The 17,191-nt window shown below is 50.3% G+C and overlaps 1 protein-coding gene across 5 annotated transcripts in view; it reads right to left on the minus strand.

The window, feature by feature from the left end:
- Positions 1 to 17,191, minus strand: part of SLC2A9 (solute carrier family 2 member 9) — a 223,565-nt gene that overhangs the window by 182,613 nt on the left and 23,761 nt on the right. For 3 of the 5 annotated variants that reach the window (XM_055326806.1, XM_055326804.1, XM_055326805.1), the window contains 2 exons: positions 9,283 to 9,383; positions 1,841 to 1,939 (listed from right to left, as the gene is read on the minus strand). In XM_055326806.1, the coding sequence (XP_055182781.1) occupies positions 1,841 to 1,939; positions 9,283 to 9,345 (162 nt within the window). In that variant the 5' untranslated portion in view covers positions 9,346 to 9,383. Of the gene's footprint in view, positions 1 to 1,840; positions 1,940 to 4,270; positions 4,399 to 9,282; positions 9,384 to 13,254; positions 13,342 to 17,191 lie in introns of those variants that run through there. The other 2 variants (XM_055326803.1, XM_055326801.1) reach the window with 2 other exon arrangements.

Genomic DNA, 17,191 nt, shown 5'->3' on the forward strand with positions numbered 1-17,191 from the left:
ATCAACTTACACAGAACCCCAAAATGTACAAGAGTTAACAGAGTAAAAAAACAAAAACAAAACACAGAAATCAGAACTGTCCTGGCCCATGACTCTAACATGTGTCATTTCCTAACACATTCATTTTTCCTTCTAGCTCATCCACCGAGAAACATCATAGACGTCCTTCCTATATTATTGTCCACATAGTTGCTGACAACATAGAATAGGACAGGCTCAGTACCATGATTTGGAAACTTCCCTCTTCTTGCATATATGTAGACACATTTGTAGAGATGTAATTATTTTGGACATTATGTTTTAAAACTTTTCAAATGCATAGAAAAGTAAGGGAATAGAATAATGAACATCTACATCTAGATTTCATAGTTGTAATTATTTTTTTATATTTCTGTCACATATATAGGTACTGTTTTTTATTTTCCTAGTTTGGACAAACCAGCTATTAAAGACATTGTGGGACTTTTGAAAGATATCTGAATTTTAAAAAGGCCTAGGGCTCCTGGGAACCCTTTGAGACCCAACTGTCCAGTTTTGCACATGGAGGTACTGGACCCCCAAACAAGGAAAAGCCTGAAAAGCCTCCAGGAAGGTCTTTAGTCTGGCTTCTGTTCACTCCTTTAGCTCCTGCCCTATGCTCCCCAAAAGGCCTCCTGTGCTCCAACCGCATCACACCTGCATTCCTGCAAACCTTTCACAGATCCCAACTTTTACTTTGCTTTTAAGATGACACTGAGGCATCATCTCCTCCAGGAAGCCTTCCCCCACATCCTTCACCCTACCCCCAAAGGGTGGAGGTAGGTCAAACAGAAGCCAGCACCCTCAGGAATGGGTAGCACCTAGACCTAATAGTCTAGGTAGGCAGAACCAAACCAAACCAGCAAAGCGGCAGGGAGGCATTAGGAGGGCCTAGGGAAACGCACTTGTAAAAGGACATTCCAAAAGGGAAGTAAGTATTGCTAAGAGAGTCCCTCAGAATGGGGTGGGGAGGATATTGAGGAGGCAGAGCCTATTGACTCCTGTTTGAATTCTGGGAACACCATGAAGTCTTGACTTTTGTCGATTATGACTTGCCACTTGCACATTGGCCACCTCTTGGAAGACCTCCTCTACTGTGGACTGAAATAGAGAGAAGGTAGCACTCGTTTGCTCCAGAGCCAATCCTGCATTAGGTGGTCAGTTAAACTCTTCTGTCAGCACCGATCACAACTCCTTCAAATCGAGGTACCCAGCCTCCTGGGGTCTGCCCTTATAACCCTGCACTCCCCATTGCAATTCCAAGCGCAATGTCAATCTCCATCCTCTCCCCACCTCCCACATTGCAAACCCTAAGATCCCAAATAAACAAACACCTTTGGTTGCTTTACAGCCTCTTCTTCCTGATTGACATGCCTAATGTCTTGATTCCAGACACAAAAGCCAACAATCGATCTTACCCAACAGATACCCAAGTGACCTCTAGCTATGATTAAAAGCCATAAACGCAAAAAGAACATCAGGAAAATGTTTATGCATGAGGTCTCTCTGGCTCCTCGGAGTCTATGCAGAGGAATAAGATCCCTCAGGATCAGCCCCTGGGCCTCCCAAGACCCCCCCTCCCTGCCTTGCGCTCTCCCAGGACACTCGGCAAGGAACTGAACACCCCGTGCTGTCACCACTGTTTCTGTGTCTCCCATCTCCCCCTCTGGCTCTCTCCCGCTCTCCCAGACCCTCTGCTACGGAACCAGCCAGCCAAGGTTTGCAGCATCAGGTACCAGCCGGCTGGGCAGGTAGCACCCGCAGTTTGCACGTGGCCGCAGCGCCCTCTGCCGGGCGCATCCCGCAGCCGCGGGGCACTCACCGGAGTGGGGGCGTTCACCACCGACAGGTTGTACCCGTAGAGGAAGGAGGAGCCGAAGGCGCCCACGAAGGAGGCCACGAGGAGCAAGCAGGACCAGTCCTGGGAAGGAAGAGGACAGCACGTCAGATCTGGCAGTCGGGCACAAGCCAGGGGCCCACCGGACGCACCCGGGCTGTCCCCTGGTCTGGGGAGGCTGCCGCAGGTGCGTTGCCTGTCGGGGCCCACCTGCGCAGGCAGGCGTCCTGGGTGCGTTCCGTCCACGCAGGCGCGGAGCTCGGCTCGCCTCTGACGGCTGCAACAGACAGGGACTCGCAGACCTGACGCCCTTAGCGGGTGCTGTGCAAGCAGCCACACACTATTATGTCAGCTGAATTTGGCCACTTTCTAAGCCACATTGGAGCAAAAAGCAAAGCCAGACTCAGCCACCGGCAGTAGCAGCTGGCACTTAGAAGAGGTATGGGCCGGGCATTGTTCAGAGCACTTTCTGGGGTACTGTCTCATGGAATCCTCAGATCAGTACTATGTTATGCTGATTTTATAGGTGAGGAAACAGGCACAGAGGTGTCCGTGGTGCTGTCTGGGATGGGGGCTGGAGCCCATGCAGTGTCCCCCTGCACCCCATTGCCTCTCCCCCACCGGCTCTCCATCTGGGAACAGCATCTAGGGCCTGAGGCTGCTCGCAGCTGCACAGGTGCATACACGCTCACATGCACGCACACACAGCACTGCACATGCTGTTCCAGACTCAGCTGTCGATCTGCAGGCCAGTCTGAGCACCTCAGGACAAGGACCTCTAGAGAGATACAGGCCTCAGCCCGGAGAACGAGGCATCTGCCTCCATGTAATCCTCTCCTTTGGCCTCATCCAAGGAGATGGTCACAATCAAGACAGGACCATGGAGCAGAAACATCTAGGCCCCCTGGCAAAAGCTGCCCAGCTGGCAGGAGCTGGCAGTGGGAGCAATTGCCATCCTAAGCTGGCCAGGGGAATATGGGCCACTCTCCAGATGGAGGGGACCCAGGTGCTCTTAGAATCCACTCTCTCTGCTATCATCTCTGCTAGCACATGTGTGCTTATCAGACCAGGCCCTGAGAAAGCTCCAGGGATTCACCGGCAACAAAACAGACAAGGCCCACAGTTCAGGCAACTGTGTCAGTCAAACACTGTTTGGAAGGGAAAGCCGGACCCCGATAGCCGACTACCTGCTCTGCCCACCTCAGTAGTCTCCTCTAGCATGGGGGGCGGTGCTAGAGGTGCTGGATGGTTCTACCACTCAGCTGTGAGAACCCGAGCCAGTTTCTTGACCTTTCTCGGTCAAGCCTGAAATTCCCCCTTCTAGAGACTTTTGTATCTAAGGCCCATTGCCAGCCTCTTCTCTGAAAGCTCCAACTCCTCATGTTTACGTTTCTCTCTCTCTCTCTTTTTTTTTTAAGATTTTATTTATTTATTCATGAGAGAGAGGCAGAGACAGAAGCAGACTCCATGCAGGGAGCCCAATGTGGGACTCGATCCCGGGTCTCCAGGATCAGGGCCTGGGCCGAAGGCGGTGCTAAACCACTGAGCCACCAGGCTGCCCTGCGTTTCTCTTTGATTCAACTCCGTCTTACCTGGTATCTGCAACTTAGGCCTGTAACCTTGGGCCAGTACATCGCTGCTCTGTGACTCAGTATTCTTATCTGAAAGTGGAGATGATAACAGACCCCACCCCCTAGGCTGTTACGCTGAGTTAACACTGTGCCCATGAGCATTAGCGGCAGAGGCTGGGACAGTGGCAAGGGTCTTACTTTTTAACGGTGGGGGTCTTGCTTCCAGGCACCATGCCTACTGCAGAGAAGGTATTCAGTAAATGCTAGTGATCGGGTGGAGGTGAGAAAAGGGGTTTATAAGCCACCGGGATGGACATTGCCAGCTATGGGGCCAGAATCTTTTACTGCTGTAAGAGGAGGCTGAACTGTATGAGATTCAGCAATAGAACGAGCTGCATTTTAGACAAAATGCCCATGCTCCATAGTCACTTATCTGTCCCTGGGCCCCTTGCTTCCAGCCCTGATCCCTGTCCCTTTGTCCACACACATCAGAGGATAGACAGGGCAGGTGGGAGCCTCTCCCGGGGCCCCTGCCCCTGCTTGGCCAGCCGGTCCCCACCACCTCTCATCACCTGCCCCAGGGACAGAGGTTACCTGCAGTGGGGGCAGGGAGGGAAAAGGGGACGCCCCCCGGCCCGTGCGAGGCAGTTCTCTGCCGTGGCCTCATTTTGTAAGCACAGGCACATTGCCAGAGGGAACCTGCAGCCCCAGAGCGAGAGCTCCACGGCCAAGGTCACGGGACCAGGGCCCCAAGCCTTTCAGGCAGCAGAGGGAGGCAGGCACAGCCTCCCACGCTGGGCCTCTGAGCCCCATGGCAGGTCCACAGGCCTGTTTCTGCGTTTACCTTTCTGGTCCTCCTGCCCGGCGTCCCTCTTGGGGTGCGGCCACGCTTGGCAGCCCCTGGGTGAGCCCGGGCCCGGGAGTCCATGCTCCGCAGGCTGTGAGCCGGGCCAGGGCATCTCTGAGCAAGAAGCAGAGTCCACGAGGGGGCGGGGGCCCGGCAGGAAATGCGGCAGTTCTGTCTCGTTTGAACAGGAAATGAGCACCATGGGCTGCCTCCCGCGCCCAGTCAGAGGGGCAACCCAAGAGTCCTGGAAGGGAAACTGCCTTCTCACGAATCCTCTGATTCTCCCTCCCAGCAAGGCCAGAGAGGGAGCACTGGGCATAAACCCAGGGTGTCTAAGGATTGGGACAGAACGGAGCGTCCCTGATGGCAGGGGATGCCTGGTGGGGCCCCAACCCTGCCTCTCTAACCCTGTCCTTAGCCAAGTCACTTTGCTTCTCTGAGCTACTGCATTTATGAGAAGACTGATCCGTCCGGGACTATCCATCCCGTAGTTATTCTGAGGCTCAAACAGAAAACACACAGCCCCTGAGCAGCCTGCTGGACGTGGGCATGGCCACCCTGCAGCTTTGGAACAAATGGGGAAGCTCTGGGTTTGGAAGAAAAACGATCTGCCACTTGGCCATTCCTCTGTCCTGCTCACTCAGCACTGGCTCTGGAGGGGGAAGACCTCCTTCTCGCCTGCCCCTGCAGGGAAATCAATGAGGAGGCAGGAGCCCTCAATGCATACTTGACATCATGAGAATTAATTCACCATGTGGCCAATTTGCCCCAGATGTCAGACAAGTACCTTTAATCATGACAGGTTTAGGACAGTGTGCCTCGGCCATTTGCTCCCGGAGGCAGAGAGCAGGGACAGAGGTCAGCGGGCGACGGTATGTTTGGGGAATGCAGAAGCCCTAGAAGGCCAGGCAGGCATCAAGCCCACAAAGACACAAGAAGCAAGCAAACTAGGTTTAGTGGATTGCAGACAATGAAACTAGGGCTGGATCGCAGAAGACTTTCTGGAAGAGGAGATTCCTGAGTAAGCCCGGGGAATATGCAGGCAGAGAAGGGGCATGGGTGGGGATGGGGGGGTCATTGAATCAAGACCCGCAGGCCCTGGGGTAGGTGGAGGAACAAAATAATTGAGCATGGCTGGGCCCTGAGCTATGGGAGGCGGTGGGAAGGGGCCAGGACAGCTGCCTCCCTGTGTCTTGGGGACCCACGGGACTTTAAGTCCATCGTCAGTTCCATTTCCTCCTCCCCTCTCTCCCCCCTTTATCTCAGGCCCTTCCATGGGTTCTCTCTGGCTTCGTCGTGATTAACAGGACATCTCACCTGATCTTGCTAAAACTCAAACTGAATCAGGTGATCTTCCCCCACTCTCTGCCATTTAAAAGTGTTTCATGCTTTCCCAGTGGGGTTGAAAATTCAGTAGGCCCCAGGAGCAAGAGGTCAACACAAATGTGCAACTATAGGGATGCCTGGATGGCTCAGTGGTTGAGCATGTGCATTTCAGCTCAGGTCGGAATCGAGTCCCACATCAGGTTCCCTGCAAGGAGCCAGCTTCTCCCTCTGCCTGTGTCTCTGCCTCTCTCTGTGTCTCTCATGAATAAATAAATAAAATCTTTTTTTTTTTAAAGTGCAACTACCAATGGGAGGAGGTCCCTGGTGTCTGGGACACCCCTGTGCTGTGAGAACTTCCAAAGCCAGCAACCATTAAAGGCCCTGCCAGTGGAGCACAGCATGGCCACCAGCCACCGGCAGACTCCGAGTGTGGACGTGAGCCCCTGGCAGAGCTGTCCCTGTACACCTCTCCTGACTCAACCTCCCTGATCCAAGACCTGCTGAATTAGAGCTCTGAGGGTGGATGCCAGAGGGGATGCAGATCCCAGGGGTGGAAGGAGACCATCCTCCAGCAGTTGCCCCTGGTCCAGCCCTGCACCACAGGCTATCCCAGCTCCTAAGACTGGACATGTGCAGACTTCATGTCCCCTCTTGGCCTAGCAGCCTGGAGGCAGTGCTTGGCCTGAAGACTTCCTCTTCCATAACTTCTCTCCCTGGCCTGCCAACAAACGAACCCAGAGGTGAGCAGTGTCTTGCCCCAGGTCACACACCTAAAAGTTGAGCTCAAGTTCCAGGCCAGTGCTCCAGCTATTTGGAGAGCCTGGGCTTCTCACTAATAGCACTTCCTTCCTGGGGGCAGGAGAGTGATCTCAAATTCCCAGGGCTTTTCCGGATGGCAAACAGCTCTACTTTCTGGGACACCTTGGTGAAGGTGATAGGAGCTGTCCCTTTGCTTTGCCACAGCTTAGTGGTTTAAACCCCAGACATGGGTGGCACACTGCCTGGGGTTGAGCCTCCGCTCAGCCACTTACAACCTGTGACCCCTTGCACAGGTCACTTGGGCTCTCTGTGGTACAATGTCCTCCTCTGTAATATGGGGACAACCCTGCCACCACCTCATAGACTCATTTGTGGGATATTCTGTGAGTTTATACTCGAAAAGCATGTAGAAGAGCCACACAAGTACGACAGCACGTGGCATACAGCAAGTGTGCAATGAATACTCATTATTATTTTTTTAAGTCACCTTGTCCCCAGATAATGTGCCATATCTGGACCCAAATGCTCTCACTTTTTTCTAAATAAAGGCCATCGTGTGTACTCTGTGTAGAAAGATCTGCTCATTGCTAGGGTATTAGTGTCCTCGATGGTAAAAGGGGAGGTTGGGGGCCAGGTCAATGTCCCTGGACAATTGCCAAGGCCTGTTCCAGTGCTCATGTTTGGTCTCTCGGCATTGAACATGATGTGTTGTGGCTCATTGGGCTGGACGGCAGTTACTCGAGATTTCTCTGTTCCCCAAGCACCCTCCTCCTGCACCTCCAGAACATGTCTACACTAATTTGCCCTTGGCCCAATGTGTTCACACCCTTGATATCATGAGTCCTCTAACAGCCATCTGAGGAGCTGCTAGGCTGACGTTACAGGGAAGAAGTGAAGTTTGGGAGAGGCAGTGCCATTCCCATACTTGCTCGGCCTGTAGCCCCATGCTCTCCAGCAGACCCTGAGAAAATTAACTCTATCAAGGATGTGGTCACTAGACAAATATTCCCAGGTGTCGTGGGGCTGGAACACAATCATCCTCTTCTGATACTTAATCCTGCATGCACACACCCATTCACCATTATTTGTTGAGTACCTACTCATGCCAGATTTTCCTTGCCTTTGCTCAGGCTTGCCCTCTGACTACCCATGACTTTGCTCATCCATCAGTACTCAGATCTCTCACCAGATCACCCCAGAAGCTCCCCTGGGCCACCCCCTCTGCCACTCTGTGTTCTATATGCTGCTCATAACTGTACTGGTTGTGACCATCCTTACTTATAACTGTCTGTCCTCATGTGTGCCTGTGCCTCTGGACAGGATCTCACCAAGGGCAGGGAATTTGTGTGTCTGTTATGGGGTGAACTAGGCCCCCCCCAAATTCATAAGGTGAAGCATTAACCCCCAGTACCTCAGAATGTGACTGCATTTGGGGACAGGGTCTTTAAAGAGGAGAGTGGGGTAAAATGATGTCACTAGGGTGGACCCTAATCTATTATGACTGATACCTTCATAAGAAGAGCTTAGGACATAGGTACACATAGAGGAAGGTCCATGTGAGGATGTGGGGAGAAGATGGCTATCTACATGCCGAGGACAGGGGCCTCAGAAGGAACCAACTGTGCCCACATCCTTGATCTCAGACTTCCAGCCTCCAGCACTGTGAGAAAGTATGTCTCTGGTGTTAAGCCCCCTGCATGTGGGCTTTGTCCTGGTGGCCTGACTAGGGGAATCCAGTTCCTGAGCCTCTTTGGATTCTCACCTGGCTCAGGGAAGGGGCCAGGTAGATACTCCTGGAACGGAACTCAAACTATCCTCTGGATGATGTCCTAAAGCTAGAAAATCAGCTTGGACAAGATAAAATTTTCCACCAGGAAAGGAAAAAAAAAAATTGGGGGGTAGTTTTTTTTTTAGTTGAATATCATTTAAGCAGAATTATTAAGATGACTAATCCCCTTCCTTCATTACACCAAATGCCTAGACAGCAGAGCCTTGACTCAACCTGATATAAGTGTGTCCTTGGAGGGAATCACTGTCACATCCCTGGATGACCTGAGATGGTGGCTGAGCCTCCCTGACACTCCGTTTCACACCTGTGGGTGGGGACAGTCACTCTCAGTCTTCCAATTCCACACTTCCCTGGTGGTTTGATAAATACACCTGAATTGATCTTTGTCCTGCTAATAAGGCTTATTAAAAATATGGACATATTTTCTTCTGAGTCCTGGTTGCTTCTGCACCCATCACAGATGAGGCACAGAGGGACCAGGGTTCGAGACTGGCTTCCCTTCACTCTAACTATGGAGCGTTGGACAAGTGGCTTCATCCTTCTCTGAGCTGCAGTTTCTCACCTGTGAAACAAGGGCAGTGATATCTTCACCATTGTGTGGCTGAGAGAACCGAAGGAGAGACCCGTGTAAAGGGTCAGACCAGAGCAGGTGCCACTGGCTTTGGTTTTTGAGTCTGGATTAAAAGGTCCAAGGACTCCTGAGGAGTAAGAGCCTCTCTGAGTGCCCAGGATGTCCTGGAGGAGAGGACAGGTGGACTGGGCCTCGTGGTGGGGCAGGGGGACGGGTTTCAGCATATCCTCAAGGATAGAGACATCATCACTGTCACACATCCGTGTTCCCTCTTTGTGAAATGATCTCTGGAGTGGGGGACCCTCTCTCAAGTCCCGAAGGCCACCAGCAGACAGTATAATCATCATCAACCAAAGTACAATGTAATCAGTGGCCTGTACCTCCTCAAGCCACATGCTTTCCTGTTCACATGGCAACTTCCCACATACCTTTACTTCTATCCCCTGCTCTCTCTTCTCTGCCTGACCTTGCCTCCATTTACATCTCCCCGAGAGCAGCGAGGGTGCCAGGAGGGACTGCCCCAATGTTACCAGAACAGGGAGAGAGAAGGAAACCAGGACTGACCAATTTCTCTTTCACCAAATCACTTTCTTTGGACTGTGCTGAGTCCTTTTCACTGAGCTTCATGGCTTATGTTTCAGATTTCGGATTGGGTTTCCTTGTTCCTGAGAAAGAGAAAAAAGAAAGAAATCATTAGACACTTGCTGTCACCAATACATAATTAGGGGAGGTGGCTCCAAATGGAGGGGTTGCCTGGTAAGGACACCAGGACGGGGTGGGGGGTGTGGTACAGACAGCTCCCCTGGAGATCTAGGTGCCTCCATACTCCTCTCTGGCCTCATTGTCTCCATCTGAAGGATGGCTGGGCTGGACATCTGTGTTTCCCGTGCTTGCCATGTTGCTTATTCAATACAGGCCCCTCCCCAGAACATTCTTGTTCAGATGGCCATTCCTATGGTGCCACACATCTTGGAAACACCAAAATTTCTGTCTTCAAGACATGAAAATAAAAGCAGTGTAAATTAAAACCAAATGCCAATCTCTCCTGTCAAATTGGAAACATTCACCAAGATTGTAACCAGAATCCCTGGCAGGTCAGAAGTAGAAAAATGGGCAGGTTTCTGGAGTTTGGAAATAGGTTTCTAGAGCCATAAAAATATGTAGGCCTTTTTCCCCAACCCCTCCATGTATAAAAAGTTATCCTAAAGGAGTAATAAAGAGCGTGGACAAAGATTTCAGCCTGAGATTGTTAACAAATGGTATTCACAATAGAAAAAAATTTCTAGGGGCAGCCCCGGTGGCCCAGCGGTTTAGCGTCGACTTCAGCCCAGGATGTGATCCTGGAGACCCAGGATCGAGTCCCACATCGAGCTCCCCTGCATGGAGCCTGCTTCTCCCTCGGCCTGGGTCTCTGCCTCTCTCTCTCTCTCTCTCTCTCTCTCTCTCTCTCTCTCTCCTCTCTCTGTGTGTGTTTGTCTGTCATGAATAAATTAAAAAAATCTTTTTTTTAAAAAAAGGAAGGAAAAATATCTAACAGGGAAGTTTAAATAAGTTATGGTACATCCATATATGGAAACTATGCTACTCATGTAGCATTTATAAAATATGTTAAAGAATATTTAACATCATGGGAAAATGCTCATAATCTTTTTTGACAAGCAGAGGAAGATCTATGAAAGAATATCCGTTAGCATTAGAAATAGATGCACTTACTAATAAATCCACGCTATTATGTGATATAAGGTCTTAAACTATGCCCGTGTGTTTTTAGATTTTATTTATTTATTTATTTATTTATTTATTTATTTATTTATTTTTAAAATATTTTACTTATTTACTCATAACAGACACTGAGAAAGAGGCAGAGACACAGGCAGAGGGAGAAGCAGGCTCCCTGCAGCGAGCCAGATACAGGACTTGATCCCAAGATCACGACCTGAGCCAAAGGCAGATGCTCAACCACTGAGCCACCCAGGTGCCCCGCCCATTTGTTTTTTAATGTAAAATTAAAAATTTTTAAATGTTTATACATGATTTATTCCACAATTATTCACTAAGCCCCTACTACCTAGGTAAGAGGAAGACAGACTTTGCCCTGCCCTCAGGGAGCTTCCATTCTAGAAGAGCCAATCTGGGAGGAGCATACAGAGTGCTCCTGGAGCATGGGGAAGGCAAGGGGTCCTGGCCCAGCACAGGGCAGCAGGATCCCAGGCTGCTGAGGTGAGCAGAGGACACATCACATATTTATGTGCAGAGAAAATAGACCCCCTGGAAGTAGCAAAACAGACAGCAGTTTATACCTGGCCATAGTATTTTAGCCCAATTTTATCTGGTTTCTTTTCCTATGCTTTTCCAATTTTTGACACTGGAAAAACTCCTCTTCTGTAACTAGAAAAAGCAAGTTTTAAAAATTGCTTTAAATTTAAAAATTTTTTTGCAGTTAAGTCCATAAGGTATCAAGTGGCCAAGTAGAGATAGAAAATACAATTCTGGAAGAATATTTAGTTCTTAGAGGACGACGGGCTCTGAGATCCAGAAGTCATCTGTGTAGCCTGACGAGTATGTTGGTTGGTGAGCTTCTGTGGCCAGCACTCGAATGTTATGTCCGAGGCTCTCCCCTGGAGGACCCTGCCTGACTCATCCCAGCACACACCCCAGGATGCTCCAGCCCACTGGACCTCCCTTTGCAGGCCATTCTCATGCTCCTTTGGCTGCCCCTCAGCCTAGAACGCCTTTCCTCCTTCCCATACACAGAAGGAAGTGATTCAGATTTCAAAAGGAACAGTCACATAGAGGAGGTGAGCATGAAGGTGAGACTCTGTGCCTCACCCTACAGAGACCACCACAGAGCTGACAGTGACCTCATCCATCCCTGAGACGTCATGTCCCAGGTAGGAAGCTGCCCACAGACATAGCACGAGGCCAAATGCAGTCAGCTTGCACCCCGGGCAGCATGGAGCCATGAGTTCAGACACCAGCGCTATAGCCCACTAGCTGTGTGACTTGCGGCGAATAACTTAACCTCTCTGTACCTCTGTTTCTTTATGTCAAGTGAGGCACAGCAACAGGACATATCTCACAGGCCCTTGTGAAGATCAAATGAGTCCAGGTAGACGGAGCACATAATAAATGCTAAGTGATCACCACTGTCACTGAACTCACAGCAAATGGCCTCTGTGGAGCACAGATAAGGCACTTCGTTTGTCAGAGCCTCGTGAAACACCATTCTGAAATGGTGTCTTAGAACTTATTAAGAGAAAAAAAAGAGGGGAAACTATTGGGTATATGAGAAGAGAACCCTAAACTGCCTCAAAATAATTCTCTAAGGCTTGAGTAGAATAATGAATAAATATAGTATAAATGAAAGCTCTGGGCATGAGGTTTTGAACCTGCTAGCTCCCTCCCTGTCTTTTCAATCTCCAGAAATAGTGCAGAAATTGCTGCTGTTCTAATCTAACACTCCGATAAGTGTCCACTAGTGTGGCCATGCCGGTTCTTAAAGGTCAAAGTGCGCTGCACCCACTGATGAATAGCCCTGCCTCCGGCCCCCAGGTGCCCACCTGCCACAGTCCAGCAGCTATAGAGTTAATGCCTACCATAGCAGAGCACCAGGACTCGGCTCCTAGCTATCTGGCCCCCGCCTTGGCTGTGCTGGGGGTTAAATGTTTAGAAAACCACCTCTGCTACCGATCATAAAACCTTCAGGGCACCATGTGTCGATCGCTGTGGCCAGTCATGATGGAAATCAAGTCAGCAAGGCCTGGAGAAGTACCTTTACCCACCCAACGTGTCACAGAGGTTGGATCGGAGCCCAGACAGCTTCATGTCACATCCTCACTCGTAAGCCTGTGTTGGATGGAAGGGCAGAGGCAAAGAAACGGGACTGTTGACAGAGCACACCACAGAAGGTCGGCAGACCGTACAGGGGGTCGTGTTCTCCCAAAGCTGGCTCGTGTGAGCTGGAGGCCACCTCCCTTGAAATGCCTGCAGGTGCTGCTCTGTGCACTGTCCACCCTGCTGCGCAAGCCCCGTGGTGCCAACCAGCCCCTGGCTGACAGCTCTGGACAGGAAATGCCACAGACTTCCTACTCCCTCCACATTTTTGATTGAGTAATACTTGGCTGTGACTTCATCCTTAATCTTCAGGGTTAAGTCTCTGCTGACCTTGGCACGGAGCTAAAGCTAACCCTAAAACATATGGAACAGGAATATGGAAAATAGGGCGGCTTGAAGAGAGAGGGAGAGAAGGGGAGAGAGGAGAGGGAGGGGGGAAGGAAGGGGAAAGGCAGATGGAGATTACTGGATTAGCAGCCCTTGGAATGATTGCCTTCGCCATAATCACTCATAATCAACTTCATTTTCATGTTAACATTTATCAAACCCCATGCTAAGCCCTTCGCGTGCATTCTCTCACTTAATCTTCACCAAATGGACTGTCAAATCCCTCACTTTTCAATTCCCTTATTCCAGCTGCTCTGCGCAGTCTCGACTCTTAATCATCCCCAAAGCCAATCCAAGTGTGCGAGCATAACTCACCCGGTTCCCGGGGCTTCGCTGGCCTGTTACAGTGTAAAGAGCAAAGAGAATATGCCTCATAGATAACCCAACTCCCCATTTAGTCTGATATAAGCCTGGGAAATTGTGGAAGAAAGCAGCATTAATGATTAAACGGCATCCAGCTGTTACTGTAAACATTCCGTGAAGCCTATCTCGGGTGGGTGGGCGAGAGATAAATGATTAACAGGGAACTATCGATGGCTAGTTCAGCTTATTAAAAACATGCCAGGTGAGGGTCAACAAGTTCTGGACCGGAGTCAAAGGCAGAGGGATTCCCTCGAAGCCACTGCTGATGATCGGACCGACCTCCCTGGGTGTCGAGGGCTTCTCGCTAACATGACGATGTGGCCAGCGCGGGAGCAACCTGCCCAGGCGGTGGCGAGGGTTAAGTGACATGACACGCAACCGCTATAAAGCAGGACACAAATGGATGCATGTTGATCGGGTCCTAAGCCCAAGTGAGTGGGATGAGGGTTTTGCACTTGCTACTCTGTCGATGTAGGAGAACCATGAACCCATGGAGACATACATGAGAGCCATCGCCTCTGACATGCTGTATCCAGGGGCACTGCCATTGTCGTTCTTTTAGGAACACCACGATGTCCTCCTGACCTGTCCCTCTAGCTTGAAAGAGATGCCCACTTGGGAACCCTACTCCATCTTTGGGACTCTGAGATAAGTGGAGGGCTGGAGGGGCAGAGAAACGTGAGGGACAGAGATGAGTAACCCAAGCAGCCCGACAGCGTCCTCCTGACCAGTTCACAGAGACCTGAGGGTATAGGAAGTGAGGATGGGCACCCGGGAGTCCCACACACCAGGGAAAAAGGGACCCTGTGCCTGGTTCAGGCATGTGCTTAGGTTTTGGGAGGTGGCACTGTTTGGGACACCTGGAACAGCCCATCCAGTTCTCTTGGTGTCAGTTCAGAGCACCCAGGAAACCTGCTCATGGCTAATCCCATTTCCCCAGTTTCCCAACCCTGAGGCTGACAAAAGGGTGCCCTGGAGAACGAGAAGAAATCACCTGACCCCTGCGAAGCATCTACTGCAGGTGTCTTTACCAACCACCCTCCGATGGCTGACACACTAGGAGGATTCCATTTCTGTGCCCGGGGTGTGCATAAGGAAGTGCAGACACACCTGGGCAATGCGATCGCTCCCCCAGTCTTTCCAAAGCTTCCGCCGTTCTCCAGCTGGTGCCCAGCCCTTCCTTTCTCCAGTCAGTCACCCGACCTCTCTCTTGACTTCTTTTTAGCTGCAGCAAGTCATTCCCAATGCCAGGATTATTCAACTGCTGGTTTAGCAGCATCTGGATAGGTAGTATAATGTGATGACTAAGAGCCTGGGATTTGATGTCAGACCTTGAATCCCAGCCTGCCACTCCCCAGCCAGGTCACAGGGGACAAGTCACCTGCCTGCAAGGTGGGGATAAGGGAGTGCTCATCTCAGGGTCATGTAATACAGGCCAAATGAGATGCCGCCCTTGGAATTGCCTGCCATGTAGCAAGTGCCCAGTATTGCTGTTGTTTGGGGAAGTCTCTTTGTTGATCACTATTTTTATTCTTGTTTATTTATTTATTCTTTTTCCAGTGTTTATGAAGCACCTATTACGTGGCCAATACAGTGCTAGATACTGAGAAGTCTGCAAAGAATAAACCTTTTACTTTCATCGGATAATTCACAATCAAGTCAGAAGGATGAGCCAATGGACAGGACCTGCATTTAGTAAGCACCTACTGGTTATACACAGCCTCATTTAATCCTAAGAGCAGCCACTAAGCGCTTGTTAGCTCCATTCTATGGCCGAGCATACTGGGGTTCCTGAGGTCACCGCACTTGCCTAAAGCACCATGACTTATAGACAAGAATTAACATTTAAAGCAAGACCCACAATTCCGCCCTCCACCCACCTTCTGTTTGCTGCTCTATGGGGAAGCCCCTTACCAGAGAGGACAATCCCATCAGAGTGAGCCTTGAGACCTTGGTGTCAGACACATCTCTCTCTCTCTCTCTTTGGCAGTGCAGCATCCAAAAGACTTCTCCCTTTGGAGGATCTGCCATTGTGGGTCTTTTAGACACATCCCTCTCACTTTGTCAAGGGTCTCTTTTTTTTTTAAGATTTTATTTATTTGTTCATGAGAGACACACACAGAGAGAGGCAAAGACATAGGCAGAGGGAGAAGCAGGCTCCATGCAGGGAGCCCTATATAGGACTGAATCCCAGGACTCCAAGATCATGCCCTGAGCCAAAGGCAGACGCTTAACTGCTGAGCCACCCAGGCGTCCCAAGTCAAGGGTCTTCTTCCAGCAGTTATCCTGTTTCCCTTGAGTATCATCAATTTCTCCTTCTCTACTGAATCTTTCTAGGCTAAATACAAAGATGTCTCGATATCACCAATCAAAAAACAAAAACTAAACTAAGAATTAGTAGAGGAGGGCACCTGGGCGGCTCATGCAGCTGAGCGTCTGACTCTTGGTTTTGGCTCAGGTCATGACCTCAAGGTGATGAGATGGAGCCCCGCATTGGGCTGCACGCTCAGCAGGGAGTCTGCTTCCTCCTTCCCCTTCTGCACCTCCCCCCTCAAATCAGTTAATCAATCAATCAATCTAGAAGTGTTGGCAAGGATGCGGTGGGGGATGGGGGTGGAAACTAGAGGCCTCCTACATTGCTAGTGGGGATGTCAACTGCTTCAGCCACCGTGAGAAACGGTTTGATGATTTGTCAGAGAGCACACATAGAATTACTCTGTGACCCAGCAATATCATTCCTGGGTACATATGCAAGGGAATTGAAAGCAGGTGTTCAAACAGAACTTGTACGTGAATGCTCGAAGCAGTGCTATTTACAGTAGTTGCAATGTGGAAACAATCCCAACGTCCATTAGTTAATGAATGGACACACAGCTGTGATGTATCCACACATGGATTATTCATTCAAAAAGGAATGAAGTCCTGATACATGTTTACAGTGTGGAAGAACCTGGAAAACCCTTACGCTGAGGAGAAAAACCTAGACACAAACATTCACTGTTCATGATTCCATTTAAATGGAATGTGCAGAAGAGACAAATCCACAGACACTAAAGACAGGTCAGTGGTGGCCACGGTCTGGGGTAGGGGGCCAATGGGAAGCCAATATTTAATGGGCTTGTTTTTGGGAAGATGAAAATGTTTTGGAGCTAGGCAGAGGTGGTGGCTGCACAACACTGTGGATGTAGGAAATGGTTAATTTTATGTTCCCTGAAGTTCACTTCAATTAGAAAAAAAAAAACCTTCCTTTGACCCCATGACCCTCTGTTCTCACCCCATTTCCTTGCTCTTTGGCATAGCTAAAATGTCCCAGAGGATTCACCATCTCTACTCTGCGCTTCCTTAGTCTGCTCCAGCAGAGGCTTTGACCTGTCACACCGCTCAAGTTGTTCTCACTGAGGCCATCAATCTTCCAAAGTCCCTCATCAATCCCCTATGCCCTCTCAGCAGCTTTGATGAAGGTGACCATTCCTCTTCCTTCTGGGTCCTTCTAGAAACTTCCCTATCCTGTCTTCCCATCAACACACTGGCGTGGTTTTCCCTTAGCTACTTTTTCCTTAGTCTGCCCAGCTGCTCCTTCTTCCCTGAGAGACCGCCAATGGTGGAGCAGCCCAAGACCCAGCCTAATGGCCTCCTTTCTACTCTACCCTCTCACCCTGGGCAACCTCATCCAGACTCATCTGTCGCCTTCAACCCTTCCATATGCACACTGAACTTCCGACAGCCCTGCCCAGATCCCCTCTTTCGTCAGGCCTCTCCCTAGTCCAGCCTCCTCCCAGTCCCCAGGCCAAAAAGCAGACTCCTTCCTCCCTCTAAATCCCCTCCTGGTGCCTGCCCGAATCCCAGCAACTCTCGCCACCTGGGCTCTAGACTACAGCCTGGGCAGATA

The sequence above is a fragment of the Nyctereutes procyonoides genome, unplaced genomic scaffold, assembly GCF_905146905.1.
Source record: "Nyctereutes procyonoides isolate TBG_1078 unplaced genomic scaffold, NYPRO_anot_genome, whole genome shotgun sequence".
In the NCBI taxonomy this organism is placed as follows: domain Eukaryota; kingdom Metazoa; phylum Chordata; class Mammalia; order Carnivora; family Canidae; genus Nyctereutes; species Nyctereutes procyonoides.